The following is a 25,107-nucleotide window of genomic DNA, read 5'->3' on the forward strand; positions in this document are numbered from 1 at the left end:
CTTTACATTTGGTTGTGAATCTAATGCAAAATTTGACCAAGCCTAGTTTCATTTGCTTTGAGTTTTGGTGTTATTTGTGAGCTGAAGTTCTTTTAAACTGAAGTTTATAAATTTATTAACTGTAAATTTGTATATTTGCAATGTCTTTGAAGTTAACCTTTTGTTGGCTGTTTTGTTTGCTGCTAATTCAAGCTTCTGTTTCTGAAGCTGAGTTTTGGTATCTTATTCTTTGCTCTCTTGATGGTTTACTTTTATGTTATAATTTTGTTTTCCTACTGTTTACAAATGTGATTGATTATTTTTCTATTTTTTTTGTAGGAAAATGAAAAGAAGAAGTGATTATGATCTCCAAGCTAAGACTAGTGCTGAAATGCTTCAGCTGTACAAAGTGAAATTGGAAGGTGCTAACAATTTGAAGAAAATGAAGGGGTCTAGTCAAATACAACAGCAAAAGAAAAACCAGAGCCAGCAAAGCGAAGATCAAAGGAAGAACCATGTGAGTTTTAGAAAATCAGTTCAAGTAGAAGAATCTTCCTCTATACAACAAAAAATACAGCAGCAGAGGCAGCAACCGGTGAACTCTACGAAATCTAACCAAGAGGATCATTCTGATGAACAAGGCTCCAAAAAAAAACATACGATGCAACCATTGAGCACTAGAATAGAACTACAAGCAACTAGATCTACTCAAATTCCAGGCATAAGAGAAGATCAAAGGAAGAACCATGTGAGATTTAGTACCAGAGGCACACTTTAGAGAGTTGATAGATTATTGGAGGCTTGAAGCAATTAAAGTAAGATATATATACCTACAGTTCTTTGATGTTTTGTTATTTTTTCATGTGTAATAATTTTTTAATATTAACACAGGAAATCAGTGCCAAAAATACTAGAAATATAGCACAGCAGAAATGGAGACACCGAGTGGGGCCTATAAGCTTTGCTTGTATAAGGGAGAGATTGGTATATCATTGTCATTGTAATAAGTGGGCATTTAAATGTGTATGACTTTTCTGCTAAAATCATTGTCTTGATGCAGCGTGCAAGCAAAGAGGATGGAGAGAGCTCTACTCAAGCTGATATTTTCATTGAAACTCGTAAAAGCAAGAAAGGAAAAAAGGTGGATGAAGAAACAAATAATGTGATTGTAAGTTTCTTTCTTTGATTTATTTTTTTGAATATGATTATGCATATCCTCAACTAACATTACTTTTAAATTTGGTAGACAAAACTTCATGACTTGGTTGAAAATTATGGTCAATCTTCTTCTGAAGCTTTTAAGCAAGTGTTTGGCGACGAAAGACCGGGGAGAGTGCGATGCTACGGGAGAACTATGACACCAAGTGTCTTCAAAAGGAATAATGAAATAGCTGAAATTGAGAAAAAACATGCGAAGGAAGTCCAACGTTTAACTGATAAGGTGCATGACATGGAGGCAAAGCATGAGGACATGGAGCGAAAATTTCAAATTCTTCTACGGACCATGCTGAACCATACTGACAACGCAGTTGATTTGGATGCTTTAGCTGCCTTGTTACTCCCCAGTGATGACAATGGCCCTCTACATTCATCTACATCTGTGCATGCTCCAAATAATCAAGAGGTAAAGTAGAGTTGCATGCTATTTTTCTCTTCTGATTTGATCTCTTTGTCATATTCATGGATTTATCATTGGGAGGCTTGGAAGTGTAACACCCCGATTTCGGTGGCGTCACTTTAGTAACCAAAAGTAATCTTAATGCGGAAAAACGTGAATATTTTTTTTTCCGATAATAACTAAGACAAGACTGAATTAAATCAAACCCAAAAGCGACAAGCAACAGAACTAATGTACAATATATAATACAGCCTCCGCTGTAAGTAACAACCTCGTCACGAGTAACCTCCAGTGACGGAAAGAAAAGTGTAGCGCCCGAAGGCAATATGTACAGACTGAAAGTAAAGGTGAAGTGTCCGCAACACCATCCCTCAAAACTGAGAATCAGCTGGCCCATCGGCCTGAAGCAAGACCTCCTAAGTCCAACCAACTCTCTATGATTCCTGTAAAGAAACCACACAAAAAGCTATAGGTGGGAAGCTACCCTGTCCCAAAAGAAACAAATGATGTTCAGAGCTAAGACTCTACTCCTACACTAATCCCATCTTGAGGAGCTCACACCAGCACTAAAACCTACATGCTAGCATGATCGTCGTCCGAATTCGAAATCCAGAACGACCTAGTCTATGTACACCATCCGTCATCCTCTCGCTACCGCGACGCGCTCCTGCTCCAGCATCCCAACCTAGTTTCCCCCGAAGGGTGGACCATGGTGAACCAATCCGCAATATTCATCTGACAAAAGGCGTTGTCCGCCAAAACACACACAGAAGACGCGAGGGTCAACTCTAAAGAACTATGTAGATAATAAACCCAATAGGTACAAATAATAAATAGCCACTTAGGCTTATAACTAGAGATGTCATTCCTAGGGTTGCATGTTCCATATCGAATGTAAATGACAACAATAACAAATAGCATGTTCCAAATAGGATTGACAAATAACAATCACACTCGACAACTAAATTAGTATGTATGTTGCATGATATGCAATGCAGGTTAACCCAGTCAACCAATATGCATTCCGGAACGGATGGACATCATCGGATCAGCCCTTCACCAGCCACGGTGGTGCCATTTCGGCCCGTGATGCCTCTTACTCCAACATCATCATGTAGCCAGATCAGCATAAAACCCGAAGGCCTGCCATTTCGGTCTGCTACTAAGAGTCACCTAGCAGCGCTCTTACGCGGAAATCCTGGTCTTATAACCAATTTTGGAATCCGCCGTGGTCCGGTATCTCGCCGTGTTTAAACCACTTAATGAGTGCATGCAATGCAGTGATTAGCCAAACAACGTCTCCGACCTCACTCGACACGTCGCCACGTGTTCTAGCTAAATTAATGTCTCTAAAAGCTTACCCTAAGGTAAAGTCGATTCTGCGACAAAATACAATAATCATTAAACGAGTGCAACCACTCACGATGACTCTTCGGGTCATCAATACTCTCACGAAGTCTCACGCTTCAGTGAAGTTTCATGCTCTCACAAGGTCTCACGCCTCAGTGGAGTTCCATGCTTTCCACAAGGTCTCACGCCTCAGTGGAGTATCCCGCATTCACAAGGTCTCACGCCTCAGTGAAGCTTCTCGGCTCATCCCTTGGATGGCTAACAAATTGCTCAACGAGTGAAGAAGTACCAACATACTCAGAACTTACCAAACTCCTCAACACTTGGATCCGACGACACTCCTCGTTTTTCCAAAACTATGATTTGACTTCCAATGCCTTCCTTCGAGGTTGTTATCATTACTTAAATATTTTGAGGTTATTTAAGGTCTTATGAATTTTCTTTATAAAATAGATTCCATTTTGTCTTATCGCAAGTCTTATACATTTGCAGGATCTCCCAATCCCAAGTCGCTTCCAGAGGATGTCTCGATCCACTAAACAAAATTAAGGCCCGAACCTCGTTCGTCCTATCAAACTTTCTCAAAACTCTCAAAATAAAATCGGCATGACCTGCCCGCTATTCTCACCATTCAGAATCTCAGATTTCAGTACAGAGCATATTTAAATCATCACAATCAACGACATGTCATATATCAATAAATCGCATCATAAACACTTAGCACTTAGCATATAAAGCATGCACCACACATCCTAGATTACCCACATAGCACATAGCATGTAAGACAATCTCAAAAACATTCAGTAGATGAATCATCTACATTGTCAGCCGAAGCCTCAGAAAACATTTTCCAATCACACACAATTCCAGTGCATAAACAGTAAACAATGTCGAAACATCGACCCTAAGCATTAACTAGAGATTCAGTGAGAAGCCCTCACCTGTAGGTTCTCCAGAGTTATCTCCTAAAGCTCCTTCACAATCAAAGCCTTGCTCCGCTGGAAATTCCTCAAAATCACCTTTAGAGCAAAACCACAGAAATACTATCAGAATCTATCGAAAACTAAGCTATCGATACTTACTAAGGTTACTCGAAGTAATCTATATTCTAAGGTACGATAATCTAGCGCGAAAGACAAGTTTTCGGAAAAGGAAATTTTCCTCCTCCTCCCCTATAGGGCTCGGCCACTTTAGGTAATTATGGGGCTCGATTTTTCTTCGATCAAACTTGGTTCCTATGCTACCATTAGCCGTAACTAAGGGTATTCTGAACTCGGAAAAATTATCGGATCAAAAACTGTCGCAGGGGTATTTTGGTCATGATTTTTAACTTGGGATTTTCAAAACTGAAATCCCAAAAATAAAATTTTGCAGGGACGTCACCAACGACGTTTATGACAACTAATCCTACTAGCACTAAGCTAAGGCGATAGTTTTCAGCCTAAAGGTTGAAGCTTTACTCCAAAACTCCAAAATGGGTATTTTAGGCTAAAATTGATTCCGACGGAATTCCGGCGACATAACGAAAAATCTAATCCGGCAGAAGTGATCTTGGGCACATATAGAAGAGGTTTAGAATCAGAAATGAAAGATTCAGGATAGTTTTGCAAAAACCCATAAACTATCCACTCAGAAAACTCTACAGAAAAGCTATGGAAAAAGCGATCAGAGGTAAGGATTAGCGACTATACCTCGAAGCCTTGAAGTAGCAACTGATTGATCGACGATCAAGCAAGAAATGAAGAAAATCTCTCCTCCTCCTCTCCTATGCAAACTCGCGGCCTTGAATGGGTTGAAAATGGTGGAGTTTTGTGATTTCTTCTCACTTGCTTGCTATATATAGAAGATGGCAAATCGCGGGAAAATGAAAGTTTCGCGAATCTGATTTTTCCGGCGTCATTCTCCATGAATTCTAAGATAGGTTTTGGCAAAGGAATTCCTAAGCTAAGAAGATGTCTCCTTGTATTTTTGGCAACTAATGCAAAGTCGGTGCAAAGTCGTTGTAAAACTATTTTACCCGATAAGTTGCTTTTTGCATCGAATGTCGGAATGGAATACTTCCTTCTGAAGAAAGATTGAAATCATCAAGAGAAATGGGTGAACGCGTGTAGAATATCCATTTGAAGCTCTGAATAGATAAAGTCTTCATTGTCGAGAAATTCTAGGGTTTTGAAATACCAGGGATTCGGTTTCGGCAACCTTCCGATGATTGGAATCGGACGTTCGTAGATCCTAGAGTTTCGCCTCGAAACGATTGTGATATATGGAAAAAGAGAAGTTCTAACATTTCTCTGAAGATTTTTGGAATTAACTTCCGTCGTGCCTAAAAGTGAAAATTAGCTATATACTAGGGTTTCTGACCTAGGTTTAAGCGTAAAACGTTCGTGCTATAACTTTTATCGATCATAATGCAATCCTTGAACTTTTCCTGAACTTTCTCCTTCATAAATATATTTCATTTACTAAACTTTCGTTCAGGTTTCCCTTCACATTACATCAATCCTAATCGTAAATGGAAATCTCTTCCACTTATTCTAAGCTTAAAATCTTGGGTCTTACATTACTACCCTCCAAAAAGAAAGTTTCGTCCTCGAAACTTAAGGGTCAGTAATAGTTCTGGATGTTATTCCTTGATCTTTTCCTCTAACTCTCACGTAACACCGTCCGTGTCTTTATTCCAAATAATTTTCACTAAAACACTCTGCTTTCTCTTCGATTGTTTCACTCTTCTAGTCCCAAGGTTGACCAACGGCGTCTCAACAGACATATCATCTTTCAACTTGCCGAGGTTTAACTACAATCATCAATGATAACACCACTAAAACTCTTACTCGAATATGATCTCCAGCTTCTGAAGTCAATCTTTACCCTAAGATTCTCATTCAACTTAGCAAAATTCACTCGCTAATCTCTAGCTTGTATCACCGAAATCCATAACAAGTTTCATTCACTCTTAGACTTTAAGCAACTTGTCCAAATATGACAACCTCAAGTGTTCATCTTAATACTAACACTTCCCTTTTCTGTAACTTGATCACCACCTCGTCAATCAACTTCTTAATCTCTCTATCAAATTCTAACCAACTTTGAGTCCTAGAAACTTAAGACAACAGTTCATAGACTTAAAACCTGAACCTTCACCAAGTTTGGACCTCTAATGTCCGTTAATTCTTCAATGCTTCCTAAATGAATATCCATTTCTTCAAACTATATCTCCTTCGCAAGAGAACTTATACTTAATGCGAACCTTTTCCTCCCAGCTCGACTAATCCTCGATCCAATCAAGTTAATCTTACCAATCCTTCTATCAAAGTCCATAGCCAGCTCTGAATCCGAATATCACCCCCTCAATATTAAGTTGATCAAGCCTAATACATCGAAGGTGAAATTTAGAAAAACCCACTGGAACAGTCAATGAGTTCCTATCATCCAATAGTCACAAATATCCTGACCTCACATCCTCAACGATTCCGCTACGGAACTACACGCCCTCGACATCATACGTATACTATCCATAAGAAATCTCTATGAGATTCATTCTTCAGCTTCTAGCTTCCTTTTAAACGCATCGGTAGAAGACTACTTTCTAAGCTTAGCGTGTCATTCTAAACCTCGTATAACTTCTATAGCTAAAATACGAGCTACGGTCAAATATGGTATTAATAGGCGTAATAACTATAAGGTCAAAGCTTAGACAGTATAAGTAAGTTAGGTGTGTTTGCACACGCTACGAGAGTAATAGAATATATTATAATAGAATGAGAAAGAATGGTTAAAAAGTTACCATCGTTCTTGCGCTCTCCTCTGACAAACCCCTCAGCTCTCTCACCGTCCATGGTGTAGACTCTTGCCTTAGTAGCAGGACGCTTTCCACGAGCAGTGTTCAGGATTGGCTCCGTCTTGGGTGCTCTGCACTGACCGGCATTATGCCCCATTCTGTTACAATTAAAGCATTTGGGCCTTGTGTCGGGACAAGCATTAACATAGTGCCCCGGCTTCCCACATCTAAAACAGGTCATCTCCCTGTTCAAAGTCCGATCTCCAGAACCACCAGCAGTACCCGTCATGGGTCTGTAAGATCCTGAAGTAAACCCTTCTCCAGCAGGACGTTGATATGGCCTCCTGCTCTGAAATTTTCCTTGGCTTTGATAATTTTGAGAGCCCGACCTCATCGGCCCTCCAGTTCCAACACGGTTCAACCTCCTATTCTTCATCAGCTCCACTTCCGTGGCTTTCTCCACCAATGATTGGAATCGCATGATTCCCAGCGGCCTCACTGAGTCCTCAATATCAGGCCTCAGTCCATTTACAAAGCGCTTGCACATGTAGCGCTCATTCACGTGATCATGGAAGAATTGAAAATGCTTCGCCAAAGATTCCAGCTTCGAAGCAAATTCCGGTACAGACATACCTCCCTGACGGAGTGTCAGAAACTGTGCCTCCCTCTCATCCCGAGCACTTGTTGGAAAATACTTTTCCAAGAATGCGGTCCGGAATGAGTTCCAGTTAATCTCCTCGTGATTATCTTCCATAATCCCCCTAGCGCCCTTCCACCAGTACTCAGCATCACCGAGCAGTAGATAAGTCGCCATGCCCACTTTGGCACCCTCAACAGTCTGCAGCACGCCAAATATCTTCTCGATCTCCTGAATCTAGAGATCTGCTTTATCCGGGTCAGTACCACCAGAGAACTTTGGTGGGTTTTGCCTCCTGAAATCATTCAGGCCTTTGCTCTGGTCCAGAGTTACTTCCCTCTGGCGCTGATGCTGATCACGTGCCTCCTCAGCAGCACGCCTCATCGCATTATCATTTGCCTGCGCTGTTACCGCTTGGGCCTGCGCTGTTACCGCTTGGGCCATAATGGCCATCATCTCAGCTAGCTGATTAGTATTCACCATGTTCTGTTAAGTTAAACAAACAGTTAGTACTCATCATAAGATAGCATCTAGTATAACTATACAATATGATTAAGCAATAACTTCAATCAATTTTTAAGCGAAAAATCGCTTGCAGACAATCAATTTTCACTCTTTGCAGAGTCACACAACCTAGCACAGAAGACCTATTCCCCAACAACTCCCGAAAGACTCGACCGTGCTCTGATACCACAATGTAACACCCCGATTTCGGTGGCGTCACTTTAGTAACCAAAAGTAAACTTAGTGCGGAAAAACGTGAATATTTTTTTTTCGATAATAACTAAGACAAGACTGAATTAAATCAAACCCAAAAGCGACAAGCAACAGAACTAATGTACAATATATAATACAGCCTCCGCTGTAAGTAACAACCTCGTCACGAGTAACCTCCAGTGACGGAAAGAAAAGTGTAGCTCCCGAAGGCAATATGTACAGACTGAAAGTAAAGGTGAAGTGTCCGCAACACCATCCCTCAAAACTGAGAATCAGCTGGCCCATCGGCCTGAAGCAAGACCTCCTAAGTCCAACCAACTCTCTGTGATTCTTGTAAAGAAACCACACAAAAAGCTATAGGTGGGAAGCTACCCTGTCCCAAAAGAAACAAATGATGTTCAGAGCTAAGACTCTACTCCTACACTAATCCCATCTTGAGGAGCTCACACCAGCACTAAAACCTACATGCTAGCATGATCGTCGTCCGAATTCGAAATCCAGAACGACCTAGTCTATGTACACCATCCGTCATCCTCTCGCTACCGCGACGCGCTCCTGCTCCAGCATCCCAACCTAGTTTCCCCCGAAGGGTGGACCATGGTGAACCAATCCGCAATATTCATCTGACAAAAGGCGTTGTCCGCCAAAACACACACAGAAGACGCGAGGGTCAACTCTAAAGAACTATGTAGATAATAAACCCAATAGGTACAAATAATAAATAGCCACTTAGGCTTATAACTAGAGATGTCATTCCTAGGGTTGCATGTTCCATATCGAATGTAAATGACAACAATAACAAATAGCATGTTCCAAATAGGATTGACAAATAACAATCACACTCGACAACTAAATTAGTATGTATGTTGCATGATATGCAATGCAGGTTAACCCAGTCAACCAATGTGCATTCCGGAACGGATGGACATCATCGGATCAGCCCTTCACCAGCCACGGTGGTGCCATTTCGGCCCGTGATGCCTCTTACTCCAACATCATCATGTAGCCAGATCAGCATAAAACCCGAAGGCCTGCCATTTCGGTCTGCTACTAAGAGTCACCTAGCAGCGCTCTTACGCGGAAATCCTGGTCTTATAACCAATTTTGGAATCCGCCGTGGTCCGATATCTCGCTGTGTTTAAACCACTTAATGAGTGCATGCAATGCAGTGATTAGCCAAACAACGTCTCCGACCTCACTCGACACGTCGCCACGTGTTCTAGCTAAATTAATGTCTCTAAAAGCTTACCCTAAGGTAAAGTCGATTCTGCGACAAAATACAATAATCATTAAACGAGTGCAACCACTCACGATGACTCTTCGGGTCATCAATACTCTCACGAAGTCTCACGCTTCAGTGAAGTTTCATGCTCTCACAAGGTCTCACGCCTCAGTGGAGTTCCATGCTTTCCACAAGGTCTCACGCCTCAGTGGAGTATCCCGCATTCACAAGGTCTCACGCCTCAGTGAAGCTTCTCGGCTCATCCCTTGGATGGCTAACAAATTGCTCAACGAGCGAAGAAGTACCAACATACTCAGAACTTACCAAACTCCTCAACACTTGGATCCGACGACACTCCTCGTTTTTCCAAAACTATGATTTGACTTCCAATGCCTTCCTTCGAGGTTGTTATCATTACTTAAAGATTTTGAGGTTATTTAAGGTCTTATGAATTTTCTTTATAAAATAGATTCCATTTTGTCTTATCGCAAGTCTTATACATTTGCAGGATCTCCCAATCCCAAGTCGCTTCCAGAGGATGTCTCGATCCACTAAACAAAATTAAGGCCCGAACCTCGTTCGTCCTATCAAACTTTCTCAAAACTCTCAAAATAAAATCGGCATGACCTGCCCGCTATTCTCACCATTCAGAATCTCAGATTTCAGTACAGAGCATATTTAAATCATCACAATCAACGACATGTCATATATCAATAAATCGCATCATAAACACTTAGCACTTAGCATATAAAGCATGCACCACACATCCTAGATTACCCACATAGCACATAGCATGTAAGACAATCTCAAAAACATTCAGTAGATGAATCATCTACATTGTCAGCCGAAGCCTCAGAAAACATTTTCCAATCACACACAATTCCAGTGCATAAACAGTAAACAATGTCGAAACATCGACCCTAAGCATTAACTAGAGATTCAGTGAGAAGCCCTCACCTGTAGGTTCTCCAGAGTTATCTCCTAAAGCTCCTTCACAATCAAAGCCTTGCTCCGCTGGAAATTCCTCAAAATCACCTTTAGAGCAAAACCACAGAAATACTATCAGAATCTATCGAAAACTAAGCTATCGATACTTACTAAGGTTACTCGAAGTAATCTATATTCTAAGGTACGATAATCTAGCGCGAAAGACAAGTTTTCGGAAAAGGAAATTTTCCTCCTCCTCCCCTATAGGGCTCGGCCACTTTAGGTAATTATGGGGATCGATTTTTCTTCGATCAAACTTGGTTCCTATGCTACCATTAGCCGTAACTAAGGGTATTCTGAACTCGGAAAAATTATCGGATCAAAAACTGTCGCAGGGGTATTTTGGTCATGATTTTTAACTTAGGATTTTCAAAACTGAAATCCCAAAAATAAAATTTTGCAGGGACGTCACCAACGACGTTTATGACAACTAATCCTACTAGCACTAAGCTAAGGCGATAGTTTTCAGCCTAAAGGTTGAAGCTTTACTCCAAAAACTCCAAAATGGGTATTTTAGGCTAAAATTGATTCCGACGGAATTCCGGCGACATAACGGAAAATCTAATCCGGCAGAAGTGATCTTGGGCACATATAGAAGAGGTTTAGAATCAGAAATGAAAGATTCAGGATAGTTTTGCAAAAACCCATAAACTATCCACTCAGAAAACTCTACAGAAAAGCTATGGAAAAAGCGATCAGAGGTAAGGATTAGCGACTATACCTCGAAGCCTTGAAGTAGCAACTGATTGATCGACGATCAAGCAAGAAATGAAGAAAATCTCTCCTCCTCCTCTCCTATGCAAACTCGCGGCCTTGAATGGGTTGAAAATGGTGGAGTTTTGTGATTTCTTCTCACTTGCTTGCTATATATAGAAGATGGCAAATCGCGGGAAAATGAAAGTTTCGCGAATCTGATTTTTCCGGCGTCATTTTCCATGAATTCTAAGATAGGTTTTTGCAAAGGAATTCCTAAGCTAAGAAGATGTCTCCTTGTATTTTTGGCAACTAATGCAAAGTCGGTGCAAAGTCGGTGTAAAACTATTTTACCCGATAAGTTGCTTTTTGCATCGAATGTCGGAATGGAAAACTTCCTTCTGAAGAAAGATTGAAATCATCAAGAGAAATGGGTGTACGCGTGTAGAATATCCATTTGAAGCTCTGAATAGATAAAGTCTTCATTGTCGAGAAATTCTAGGGTTTTGAAATACCAGGGATTCGGTTTCGGCAACCTTCCGATGATTGGAATCGGACGTTCGTAGATCCTAGAGTTTCGCCTCGAAACGATTGTGATATATGGAAAAAGAGAAGTTCTAACATTTCTCTGAAGATTTTTGGAATTAACTTCCGTCGTGCCTAAAAGTGAAAATTAGCTATATACTAGGGTTTCTGACCTAGGTTTAAGCGTAAAACGTTCGTGCTATAACTTTTATCGATCATAATGCAATCCTTGAACTTTTCCTGAACTTTCTCCTTCATAAATATATTTCATTTACTAAACTTTCGTTCAGGTTTCCCTTCACATTACATCAATCCTAATCGTAAATGGAAATCTCTTCCACTTATTCTAAGCTTAAAATCTTGGATCTTACAGGAAGATCCTCAAAGTTCTGTTGTTGTGTTTTGTAATCAAGAGGGATTTCACTATTTTCAGCAATGAAGATGCTAGTTCCTACCATATTCTTACTTTGGTTTGCTTAGTATTGAACAGTTGGCATGCCTGCCTAGTAGAAGCTGAAACATGACAACTAGTTTATTTTCTTATTCTAAGTCTGGTAATTGAATGTAAACTATTCATGTTCCCTTGTACAGAAGAAAGGCCACAATCATGGTGCAACGGCCGAGACGTATTTTCTCAATTCTTCGTCAAATGAATTAGGATGATTTGGCCATCATTTTTCACTATGCTTCTTGATTGAATGTAAATTTTTTATTCTTGTTACACATGTTTTATGTACTTCACAGTGACTGATATATATGTATATATTTTTTGTTTGTAGCAAAATGATGGTGGCATGATGGCGGAAGAAGATGATGCTACACTTTGATGGTGGAATTTGGATCCTGTAGTTTGGATCTTTAGTTTGGATCTCTAGCTTATTAGTTTGGATTATTAAATTTGTTGGATTACATGGATTAAATTTTCCACTCCTTGTTGGATTACATGGATTTAGATGGTTATGGAGGATTGCAAGATTCTATCTGATAATTTCTACACAAGTCAGTTGCTGCAGGTTAAAAGGAATTGCAACAAAGCTGCTGATTTTATGTCAAAATATGCTCTTTCTTTTGTTAATCATGTATGGTTCTCAATATGGGTCCATGCGGTCTAGGACAAATTCTGTTAGATGACTGTGGGGTTCCCTCTCAATTTCCATTTCAATGAATGAAATACTATTTTAATTAGCAAGTATATAATTGTATTCAATTTGATGACAATATTTTTTATGAATCTCCCCATATCAACAAAAGACCAATTTCCTTATAAAATAGAACATTTTCAACTGTTGACAAAAAAAAGAACATTTTCAACTTCACTGCAAAAAACTGTTCTCTTAGGTAGAAAAGGCAACGCTTCTGGTATAGCGAAATCTACCGCTACACTTTAAGATCTGTTCTAAAAAACATAAGAGAACGCTTTTCTCTAGTTATTTACGAAAACGTCCGCAAAAGTGTTTCCGTAGGGAAATTGGAAAAACGTTTCCCTATCAGATAAAGGGCTACGCTTTAACCCCAAGTGTTGCGCTATATTATGAAAAACGTTCTCTTAGGCTTAGGCAACGCCTCAGACGACCACACTTGCAGAAGCGTTTCCGAAACCAAAGGCAACGCTTTTTTGGGATTAGGAAACGCTTTTCGGGCGTCGCTGTAGACCCAAAATGTTGTAGTGTGTGTTGTTTGTAAAACATAAATTAAAGAAAATGAAAGTAATAAAATGAGAATAATAAAGTGAAACCTAATTTCAATCAAAGGTTGAAAAATTCGAGTTAAAAAATCCTTTAAAATTTATTCAAACCCAATTAAACCCACATCTAGAGAAAGATATGAAGAAATATAGATAATTGAGAGATATGATGAGTGATATGATAGAAAAAAATGAAAACTATGAAGAGAAATAAGATGGAATTGTTTCTCAGCCTTTGGTAGTGGTTGGTTTGTTGTTGGGTTTTTGCTCTGCGTGGCTGGATTTGATCTTGTCTGGGATCTGTAAGGCCCAAGTTTTTTTAAGCTTATGCTAAGTGAATAAACTTCTTATTCACGATTAGGGTTGATGTAATGTGAAGGGAAACCTGAACGAAAGTTTATTAAATGAAATATATTTATGAAGGAGAAAGTTCAGGAAAAGTTCAAGGATTGCATTATGATCGATAAAAGTTATAGCACGATCGTTACACGCTTAAACCTAGGTCAGAAACCCTAGTATATAGCTAATTTCCACTTTTAGGCACGATGGCAGTTAATTCCAAAAATCTTCAGAGAAATGTTAGAACTTCTCTTTTTCCATATATCACAATCGTTTCGAGGCGAAACTCTAGGATCTACGAACGTCCGATTCCAATCATCGGAAGTTTGCCGAAACCGAAACCCTGGTTTTTCAAAACCCTAGAATTTCTCGACAATGAAGACTTTTTCTATCCAGAGCTTCAAATGAATATTCTACACGCGTACACCCATTTCTCTTGATGATTTCAATCTTTCTTCAGAAGGAAGTTTTCTATTCCGACATTCGATGCAAAAAGCAACTTATCGGGTAAAATAGTTTTATACCGACTATGCTTTAGTTGCCAAAAATACAAAGAGACCTCATTTTAGTTTTGGAATTCTTTCGCCAAAACATATCTATTAACTCACGGAGAATGACGCCGGAAAAATCAGATTCGCGAAACTTTCATTTTCCCGCGAATTTCCAACCTTTATATATAGCAAAGAAAGGAAGAAAAACTCAAATTTTCCTCCATTTTCTCTCCTCAAACCCGCGGCCAAGAACAAGGAAGAAGGAAGAAGAATTTTGTTCATCGCTTGCTTGATCGTTGATCCGTTAGTTGCTACTTCAAGGCTTCGAGGTATAGTCGCTAATCCTAACCTCTGATCGCTTTTTCCATAGCTTTTCTGTAGAGTTTTCTGAGCGGATAGTTTATGGGTTTTTGCAAAACTATCCTGAATCTTTCATTTCTGATTCTAAACCTCTTCCTTATGCGCCCAAGATCACTTCTGCCGGATTAGATTTTCCGTTATGTCGCCGGAATTCCGCCGGAATCAATTTTAGCCTTAAATACCCATTTTTGGAGTTTTTGAGGTAAAGCTTCAACCTTTAGGCTAAAAACTATCGCCTTAGCTTAGTGTTAGTAGGATTAGTTATCATAAACGTCGTTAGTAACGTCCCTGCAAAATTTGGTTTTTGGGATTTCAGTTTTGAAATTTCTAAGTTAAAAATCATGACCAAAATACCCCTGCGACAGTTTTTGATCCGATAATTTTTCCGAGTTCAGAATACCCTTAGTTACGGCTTATGAAAGCATAGGAACCAAGTTTGATCGAAGAAAAATCGAGCCCCATAATTGCACAAAGTGGCCGAGCCCTATTAGGGGGGAGGAGGAAAATTTCCTTTTCCGAAAACTTGTCTTTCGCGCTAGTTTATCGTACCTTAGGGTATAGATTACTTCGAGTAACCTTAGTAAGTATTGATAGCTTAGTTTTCGATAGATTCTGATAGTATTTCTGTGGTTTTGCTTTAAAGGAACTTTTGAGGAATTTCCTGAGGAGCAACGCTTTGCTTGTGAGGAAGAGTTTGAAGTTCACCCTGGAGAATCTACAGGTGAGGGCTTCTCACTGAATCTCTAGTTAACACTTAGGATCGATGCTTTCGACATTGTTTACTGTTTATGCACTGGATTGTGTGTGATAGGAAAATGTTTTCTGAGGCTTCGGCTGACAATGTAGATGATGAATCTACTGAATGCTTTTGAGATTGAATCTTCATGCTAAGTGCTAATTGGGTAATTTAGGATGTGTGGTGCATGCTTTATATGCTAAGTGCTATGTGTTTATTCTGAGATGTATTGTTATATGACATGTTGTTGACTGTGATGAGTTAATCATGCTTTTGTAATGAAATCTGAGATTCTGATTAGTGAGGATTGCGGGCAGGTCATGCCGATTTTATTTTGAGAGTTTTGAGAAAGTTTGATAGGACGAATGAGATTCGGGCCTTGTTATGATGTGTATGGATCGAGACATTCTCTGGAGTCATTTGGGGATTAGGAGATCCCGAGAACTGATAGGATTTGCGATAAGACTAAAATGATACTATTTTGTAAAGAAAACTCATAAGACATTAAACAACCTCTAAATCTTTAAGTAATGATAACAAACTCGAAAGGAAGCTTCGGTTGCAAATCTTAGTTTTGGAAAACGAGAAGTGTCGTCGGATCCGAGTGTTGAGAAAATTGAGAGGCGTTGAGTATGTGTTGTTGTTGTGCTGTTGGAGCAGCGGTTGTTGTTGTGCTGTTGGAGCAGCTATGTTGTTGGGCTATCCTGGGGATAAGTCCGGGAAACTGTTAGTTTCCGAGAGGGTGATACTCTGTGCTCGTTGAGCAGTGGTGACCATCGGATTGAGATGAGTCGGATGATTTGGAGATCATCGTGGATTATGTGTTGTCGTGAGGAAGTGTCTTTTGTCGCAGAATCGACTTTACCTTAGGGTAAGCTTTTAGAGACTTTAATTTACCTAGAACACGTGGCGACGTGTCGAGTGAGATTCGGAGACGTTGTTTGTCTAATCATCCTGCATTCATGCAACATTAATGAGGTATTAACACAGGACGTACTCTGGACCTCGTCGGATTCCAAAATGGTCATAAGGACCCGGATTTCCGTGAAAGAGCGTCTGTAGACGTCTCTTGTAGCAGACCGAAATGGCAGACCTACGGGTTACGGCTGATCTGACTACCGCTGTCGTTGGAGTAAGAGGCACGCGGGCCGAAATGGTCCCACCGTGGCTGGTGCTAGGGCTGATCCGTTGATGTCCATCCGTTCCGGATTGCATATTGGTTGACTGGGTTAACCTGCATACATATCATGCAACATGCATACTAATTTAGTTGTTGAGTGTGATTGGTAATTGTTAAACCTATTTGGAACATGCTATCTGCTATTATTGCGTTTATGTTATTATGGAACATGCAACCCTAGGAATAATATCCCTAGCTATAAGCCTAAGTGGCTATTCTATTATCTGTATCTATCGATGTTATTATTTACATAATTCTTTGGAGTTGACCCTCACGTCTTCTGTGTGTGCTTTGGCGGACAAACGCCCTTTGTCAGATGTCCACGACGGTCTAGATCATGATGGTTCACCCTTCGGGGGGAACTAGAGTTGAGATGCTGGAACAGGAGCGCATCGCGGTAGCGAGAGGAGGACGGATGGTGTACTTAGACTAGGACGTTCTGAATTCAGATTCGGGCGACGATCATGCTAGCATGTAGGTTTTAGTGCTGGTGTGAGCTCCTCGAGATGGGATTAGTGTAGGAGTAGAGTCTTAGCTCTGAACATCATTTGTTTTCTTTGGGGACAGGGTAGTTTCCCACCTATAGCTTTTTGTGTGGTTTCTTTACGGGAATCACAGAGAGTTGGTTGGACTTAGGGGGTCTTGCTTCAGGCCGATGAGCCAGCTTATTCTCAGTTTTGAGGGATGGTGTTGCGGACACTTGACCTTTCTTGTGGATTGTACCTTTTGCCTTCGGGCGTTACACTTTTCTTTCCGTCACTGGAGGTTTACTCGTGACGAGGTTACTACTACAGCGGGGCTGTTTATATATTGTATATTAGTTCTGTTTTTTGTTATTGTTGGGTTTTATTTAATTCCGTCTTGTCTTAGTTATTATTATAAAAAAAAAATATTCACGTTTTTCCGCATTAAGTTTATTTTGGTTACTAAAGTGACGCCACCGAAACCGGGGTGTTACATTGTGGTATCAGAGCACGGTTGAGTCTTTCGGGAGTTGTTGGGGAATAGGTCTTCTGTGCTAGGTTGTGTGACTCTGCAAAGAGTGAAAATTGATTGTCTGCAAGCGATTTTTCGCTTAAAAATTGATTGAAGTTATTGCTTAATTATATTGCATAGTATGCTAGATGCTATCTTGTGATGAGTACTAACTGTTTCTTTGACTAAGCATAGGATGTTATCCTAGTACCATGCTAACCTAGTATGCCTAACTCTTAAGAACCTAGATGTTATCCTAGGAATGGATTGGTTGTCCCGCTATCATTGTCTTTTGGACTGCAACCGAAAGAGAGTGGTATTTCCTGATTCGGATCTTTCTGAGTATCTATCTGCCAATCACATTGGCGTCTCTTTGAACGAGGGATCTCAAGAGTATTCCGTTCTGCTGAGCTTGGAGAGTAAAGGGAATCCGGGAGTTGATAGTATTCCAGTGGTGAAAGAGTTCGCAGATGTTTTTCCTGGCGATGTACCTGGATTGCCGCCTGTACGCGACATTGAGTTTGCTATAGACATCGTACCGGGAACAGGGCCGATTTCGATTGCACCATATCGTATGGCACCTGCGGAGCTAGTGGAATTGAAGTCCCAACTGGAAGATCTTTTGTCGAAGGGATTTATTCGACCAAGTGTTTCACCTTGGGGAGCGCCAGTCTTACTAGTGAAGAAGAAGGACGGAAAATCAAGATTATGTGTCGACTACCGACAACTGAACAAAGTAACCGTCAAGAATAGGTATCCGTTGCCTAGAATTGATGATTTGATGGATCAACTGCGAGGAGCTGCAATATTCTCGAAGATCGACCTGAAGTCGGGTTATCATCAAATCAGAGTCAAGACCGAGGATATCCAGAAGACGGCATTCAGAACCCGTTATGGACACTATGAGTACTTAGTGATGCCATTTGGGGTGACAAATGCACCGGTAATATTCATGGCTTACATGAATATGACTTTCCATACATTCTTGGATCGATTCGTCGTGGTGTTTATCGACGATATTCTGATCTACTCAAAGAATGCTGAAGACCATGAGGAGCACTTGCGTCAAGTTTTACAAGTGCTGAGAGAGAAGGAGTTGTACGCCAATCCTTCTAAGTGCGAATTTTGGCTCGAAGAGGTAAAATTCTTAGGCCATGTGATCTCTAAGGAGGGAATAGCTGTGGACCCAGCCAAGGTAGAGACCGTATTGTCATGGGAACGGCCCAAGACAGTGACTGAGATCAGGAGTTTCGTCGGTTTGGCAGGATATTACCGCCGTTTCATCGAGAATTTCGCGAAGATTGTTGGACCGTTGACTCAACTCACGAGGAAGGACCAACCTTTTGCATGGACTGAAGCGTGCGAAACTAGCTTTCAGACGATGAAGGAACGGTTGACGACGTCACCTGTACTCGTCTTACCGCAACCGGAGGAACCTTATGAAGTATACTGTGATGCTTCGCATCAAGGTTTGGGATGTGTGCTGATGCAACATCGGAAGGTGGTTGCTTATGCTTCAAGACAACTGAAGGTGCATGAGAAGAATTATCCAACTCATGACTTGGAACTAGCTGCAATCGTATTTGCGCTGAAGATTTGGAGACATCACTTATATGGATGCAATTTCACCATATTTAGTGATCATAAGAGCTTGATGTATTTGTTTGAGCAGAAGGAGCTGAACATGAGACAGCGCCGGTGGATGGAATTTCTCAAAGATTACGAGTTCACTCTGCAATATCATCCTGGAAAGGCGAATGTTGTTGCTGATGCCTTGAGCAGGAAGATGCACATCTCGTCGATGATGGTGAAGGAGCTGCAGCTGTTAGAGCAATTTCGAGATTTGAGCTTGGATGTGAAATTATCCGAGGGAGAACTGAAGTTCGGGATGATCAGAATTACCAATGGGTTGATGGAAGAAATCCGAGACCAACAGTTACAAGATGAGTTTCTGCTCGGGAAAAGAAATTTGGTAAGTCAAGGTAAGGACCCAGAATTCAAAGTAGGAAGTGACAATATCCTACGGTGCAAGGATAGGGTTTGTGTGCCTAACAACCCTGACTTGAGAAGATTGATTATGGATGAAGGTCACAAGAGCAAGTTAAGTATTCACCCTGGAATGAAAAAGATGTACCAAGACTTGAAGATGAATTTTTGGTGGCCAGGAATGAAAAGACAAGTGGCTGAATATGTAGCTGCATGTCTGACATGTCAGAAGGCAAAGGTGGAGCATCAGAAGTCTTCAGGTATGCTACAAAGCTTGGATGTGCCAGAATGGAAATGGGATAGCATATCGATGGATTTCGTGGTAGCTTTGCCAAGAACTCAGAAGGGCTACGATTCTATTTGGGTAATCGTGGATCGACTGACTAAGTCGGCTCATTTCGTACCGGTGAGGACTACGTATAACGTGGAGAAACTATCAGAGTTATATATAGCGGAGATTGTACGACTTCACGGAGTACCGACAAGTATTGTATCCGATCGAGACCCGAAGTTTACATCACATTTTTGGGGAGCTCTTCAAGAAGCTTTGGGAACGAGGCTGAGACTAAGTTCTGCTTATCATCCGCAGACCGATGGACAGACTGAGAGAACTATTCAGTCGTTGGAGGATTTGCTACGCGCTTGCGTTCTAGACAACAAGGGCAGTTGGGATACCTTATTGCCATTGATTGAGTTCACATACAACAACAGTTTTCATACGAGCATTGGTATGGCACCGTATGAGGTTTTGTATGGCCGCAAGTGTAGAACACCTTTGTGTTGGTACCAAAACGGAGAAAATCTGTTGGTAGGACCGGAACTTCTGCAACAGACCACTGAGAAGATCAAGCAGATCAGAGAGAAGATGAGGACTTCTCAGAGTAGACAGAAGAGTTATGCAGATCAGAGGCGCAGAACTCTGGAGTTCGAAGAAGGAGATCATGTATTTCTGAGAGTTACTCAGACGACGGGTGTTGGTCGAGCAATCAAGTCAAAGAAGCTTACGCCCAAGTTCATTGGACCGTATCAGATCACTCGTCGAATTGGACCAGTCGCATATCAGATTGCACTACCTCCATTTCTATCAAATATTCATGATGTATTCCACGTGTCACCACTGAGGAAATATATTGCGGATCCGACACATGTTATCGAGCTGGATGATATTGAGTTGAAGGATGATCTGTCTTTCGAGACACCGCCAATTAGCATTGGTGACACCAGGATAAAACAGTTGAGAGGGAAAGAGATCGAGTTAGTGAAGGTCATTTGGAATAAAGACACTGGTGATGCGACATGGGAGCTGAAGGAGAAGATTCAAGGACAGTATCCAGAACTTTTTACTAACCCTTAAGTTTCGAGGTCGAAACTTTCTTTTTGGAGGGTAGTAATGTAAGGCCCAAGTTTTTTTAAGCTTATGCTAAGTGAATAAACTTCTTATTCACGATTAGGGTTGATGTAATGTGAAGGGAAACCTGAACGAAAGTTTATTAAATGAAATATATTTATGAAGGAGAAAGTTCAGGAAAAGTTCAAGGATTGCATTATGATCGATAAAAGTTATAGCACGATCGTTACACGCTTAAACCTAGGTCAGAAACCCTAGTATATAGCTAATTTCCACTTTTAGGCACGATGGCAGTTAATTCCAAAAATCTTCAGAGAAATGTTAGAACTTCTCTTTTTCCATATTCACAATCGTTTCGAGGCGAAACTCTAGGATCTACGAACGTCCGATTCCAATCATCGGAAGTTTGCCGAAACCGAAACCCTGGTTTTTCAAAACCCTAGAATTTCTCGACAATGAAGACTTTTTCTATCCAGAGCTTCAAATGAATATTCTACACGCGTACACCCATTTCTCTTGATGATTTCAATCTTTCTTCAGAAGGAAGTTTTCTATTCCGACATTCGATGCAAAAAGCAACTTATCGGGTAAAATAGTTTTATACCGACTATGCTTTAGTTGCCAAAAATACAAAGAGACCTCATTTTAGTTTTGGAATTCTTTCGCCAAAACATATCTATTAATTCACGGAGAATGACGCCGGAAAAATCAGATTCGCGAAACTTTCATTTTCCCGCGAATTTCCAACCTTTATATATAGCAAAGAAAGGAAGAAAAACTCAAATTTTCCTCCATTTTCTCTCCTCAAACCCGCGGCCAAGAACAAGGAAGAAGGAAGAAGAATTTTGTTCAATCCTTGCTTGATCGTTGATCCGTTAGTTGCTACTTCAAGGCTTCGAGGTATAGTCGCTAATCCTTACCTCTGATCGCTTTTTCCATAGCTTTTCTGTAGAGTTTTCTGAGCGGATAGTTTATGGGTTTTTGCAAAACTATCCTGAATCTTTCATTTCTGATTCTAAACCTCTTCCTTATGCGCCCAAGATCACTTCTGCCGGATTAGATTTTCCGTTATGTCGCCGGAATTCCGCCGGAATCAATTTTAGCCTTAAATACCCATTTTTGGAGTTTTTGAGGTAAAGCTTCAACCTTTAGGCTAAAAACTATCGCCTTAGCTTAGTGTTAGTAGGATTAGTTATCATAAACGTCGTTAGTAACGTCCCTGCAAAATTTGGTTTTTGGGATTTCAGTTTTGAAATTTCTAAGTTAAAAATCATGACCAAAATACCCCTGCGACAGTTTTTGATCCGATAATTTTTCCGAGTTCAGAATACCCTTAGTTACGGCTTATGAAAGCATAGGAACCAAGTTTGATCGAAGAAAAATCGAGCCCCATAATTGCACAAAGTGGTCGAGCCCTATTAGGGGGGAGGAGGAAAATTTCCTTTTCCGAAAACTTGTCTTTCGCGCTAGTTTATCGTACCTTAGGGTATAGATTACTTCGAGTAACCTTAGTAAGTATTGATAGCTTAGTTTTCGATAGATTCTGATAGTATTTCTGTGGTTTTGCTTTAATGGGACTTTTGAGGAATTTCCTGAGGAGCAACGCTTTGCTTGTGAGGAAGAGTTTGAAGTTCACCCTGGAGAATCTACAGGTGAGGGCTTCTCACTGAATCTCTAGTTAATACTTAGGATCGATGCTTTCGACATTGTTTACTGTTTATGCACTGGATTGTGTGTGATTGGAAAATGTTTTCTGAGGCTTCGGCTGACAATGTAGATGATGAATCTACTGAATGCTTTTGAGATTGAATCTTCATGCTAAGTGCTAATTGGGTAATTTAGGATGTGTGGTGCATGCTTTATATGCTAAGTGCTATGTGTTTATTCTGAGATGTATTGTTATATGACATGTTGTTGACTGTGATGAGTTAATCATGCTTTTGTAATGAAATTTGAGATTCTGATTAGTGAGGATTGCGGGCAGGTCATGCCGATTTTATTTTGAGAGTTTTGAGAAAGTTTGATAGGACGAATGAGATTCGGGCCTTGTTATGATGTGTATGGATCGAGACATTCTCTGGAGTCATTTGGGGATTAGGAGATCCCGAGAACTGATAGGATTTGCGATAAGACTAAAAGGATACTATTTTGTAAAGAAAACTCATAAGACATTAAACAACCTCTAAATCTTTAAGTAATGATAAAAAACTCGAAAGGAAGCTTCGGTTGCAAATCTTAGTTTTGGAAAACGAGAAGTGTCGTCGGATCCGAGTGTTGAGAAAATTGAGAGGCGTTGAGTATGTGTTGTTGTTGTGCTGTTGGAGCAGCGGTTGTTGTTGTGCTGTTGGAGCAGCTATGTTGTTGGGCTATCCTGGGGATAAGTCCGGGAAACCGTTAGTTTCCGAGAGGGTGATACTCTGTGCTCGTTGAGCAGTGGTGACCATCGGATTGAGATGAGTCGGATGATTTGGAGATCATCGTGGATTATGTGTTGTCGTGAGGAAGTGTCTTTTGTCGCAGAATCGACTTTACCTTAGGGTAAGCTTTTAGAGACTTTAATTTACCTAGAACACGTGGCGACGTGTCGAGTGAGATTCGGAGACGTTGTTTGTCTAATCATCCTGCATTCATGCAACATTAATGAGGTATTAACACAGGACGTACTCTGGACCTCGTCGGATTCCAAAATGGTCATAAGGACCCGGATTTCCGTGAAAGAGCGTTTGTAGACGTCTCTTGTAGCAGACCGAAATGGCAGACCTACGGGTTACGGCTGATCTGACTACCGCTGTCGTTGGAGTAAGAGGCACGCGGGCCGAAATGGTCCCACCGTGGCTGGTGCTAGGGCTGATCCGTTGATGTCCATCCGTTCCGGATTGCATATTGGTTGACTGGGTTAACCTGCATACATATCATGCAACATGCATACTAATTTAGTTGTTGAGTGTGATTGGTAATTGTTAAACCTATTTGGAACATGCTATCTGCTATTATTGCGTTTATGTTATTATGGAACATGCAACCCTAGGAATAATATCCCTAGCTATAAGCCTAAGTGGCTATTCTATTATCTGTATCTATCGATGTTATTATTTACATAATTCTTTGGAGTTGACCCTCGCGTCTTCTGTGTGTGCTTTGGCGGACAAACGCCCTTTGTCAGATGTCCACGACGGTCTAGATCATGATGGTTCACCCTTCGGGGGGAACTAGAGTTGAGATGCTGGAACAGGAGCGCATCGCGGTAGCGAGAGGAGGACGGATGGTGTACTTAGACTAGGACGTTCTGAATTCAGATTCGGGCGACGATCATGCTAGCATGTAGGTTTTAGTGCTGGTGTGAGCTCCTCGAGATGGGATTAGTGTAGGAGTAGAGTCTTAGCTCTGAACATCATTTGTTTTCTTTGGGGACAGGGTAGTTTCCCACCTATAGCTTTTTGTGTGGTTTCTTTACGGGAATCACAGAGAGTTGGTTGGACTTAGGGGGTCTTGCTTCAGGCCGATGAGCCAGCTTATTCTCAGTTTTGAGGGATGGTGTTGCGGACACTTGACCTTTCTTGTGGATTGTACCTTTTGCCTTCGGGCGTTACACTTTTCTTTCCGTCACTGGAGGTTTACTCGTGACGAGGTTACTACTACAGCGGGGCTGTTTATATATTGTATATTAGTTCTGATTTTTGTTATTGTTGGGTTTTATTTAATTCCGTCTTGTCTTAGTTATTATTATAAAAAAAAATATTCACGTTTTTCCGCATTAAGTTTATTTTGGTTACTAAAGTGACGCCACCGAAATCGGGGTGTTAGAGGATCTTTTCGAGTTGTGTACGTGATAGTGTCTTTGGGTGGGTTCTAAGAGGTTATTGGGAGGGTTTTGGCTTGTTCCTGGATTTTTTTCCAACCATTTGGTTGGCCGGGGTACTGTACCCATGCTGAGAGGGGTTGTTTCTTTCTTAAACAAAAATAAGATGGAAGAGAACATGAAGTTAATTTCAAATAGTGAAATGTATCACTAATACTCATTGAAAAGAAGAAAAAAAACTTACTTAAGTAGTAATTAACACATTGCATATGTTTTTAAAATTTATATACACTTTATTACAAATTAAAGAAATATTTTTATAATTCAAATTGACTGAGCAGATTACAACAACTCCTTAAACTCATACCGTTATTTCATAAAAATTTCAAATATACCTGAAGTTTTATTCAAGTGATATATGTCGAGATTTGAAATTTTGGTAGCAAGATTTTGATTGCAAAAATTGTTTTAGAAGTGGTGAAATTATATCTATTATTCGCCAGCCACAATCCCTAGAATAGTAAGTGTAGGAGTTCCTCCACAATATCCACATAAGTCTCCTAATATGGATTTCTCTCTCAAGTCATGACATAAGTGAAAAGAGGCACTTTCACACTTTAAGTACATCTAGGATATAGGGAATTTTATGGTTAACTATGTCAAAAATGGTCCGCCATGGGTCCTGGTTTTACTTTTTATAAAA

At 40.5% G+C, this 25,107-nt stretch overlaps 1 protein-coding gene across 1 annotated transcript in view; it reads left to right on the top strand.

The window, feature by feature from the left end:
- The first annotated feature begins 322 nt into the window (after positions 1-322).
- Positions 323-25,107, top strand: part of LOC130719452 (uncharacterized) — a 25,880-nt gene continuing 1,095 nt past the window's right edge. Inside the window, exons 1-6 of the mRNA XM_057570081.1 lie at positions 323-698; positions 745-794; positions 871-963; positions 1,040-1,147; positions 1,226-1,603; positions 15,024-15,101. Coding sequence (XP_057426064.1) covers positions 323-698; positions 745-794; positions 871-963; positions 1,040-1,147; positions 1,226-1,603; positions 15,024-15,101 — 1,083 coding nt within the window. The remainder of the gene's footprint in view (positions 699-744; positions 795-870; positions 964-1,039; positions 1,148-1,225; positions 1,604-15,023; positions 15,102-25,107) is intronic.

This window comes from Lotus japonicus, chromosome 5, assembly GCF_012489685.1.
Source record: "Lotus japonicus ecotype B-129 chromosome 5, LjGifu_v1.2".
Taxonomy (NCBI): domain Eukaryota; kingdom Viridiplantae; phylum Streptophyta; class Magnoliopsida; order Fabales; family Fabaceae; genus Lotus; species Lotus japonicus.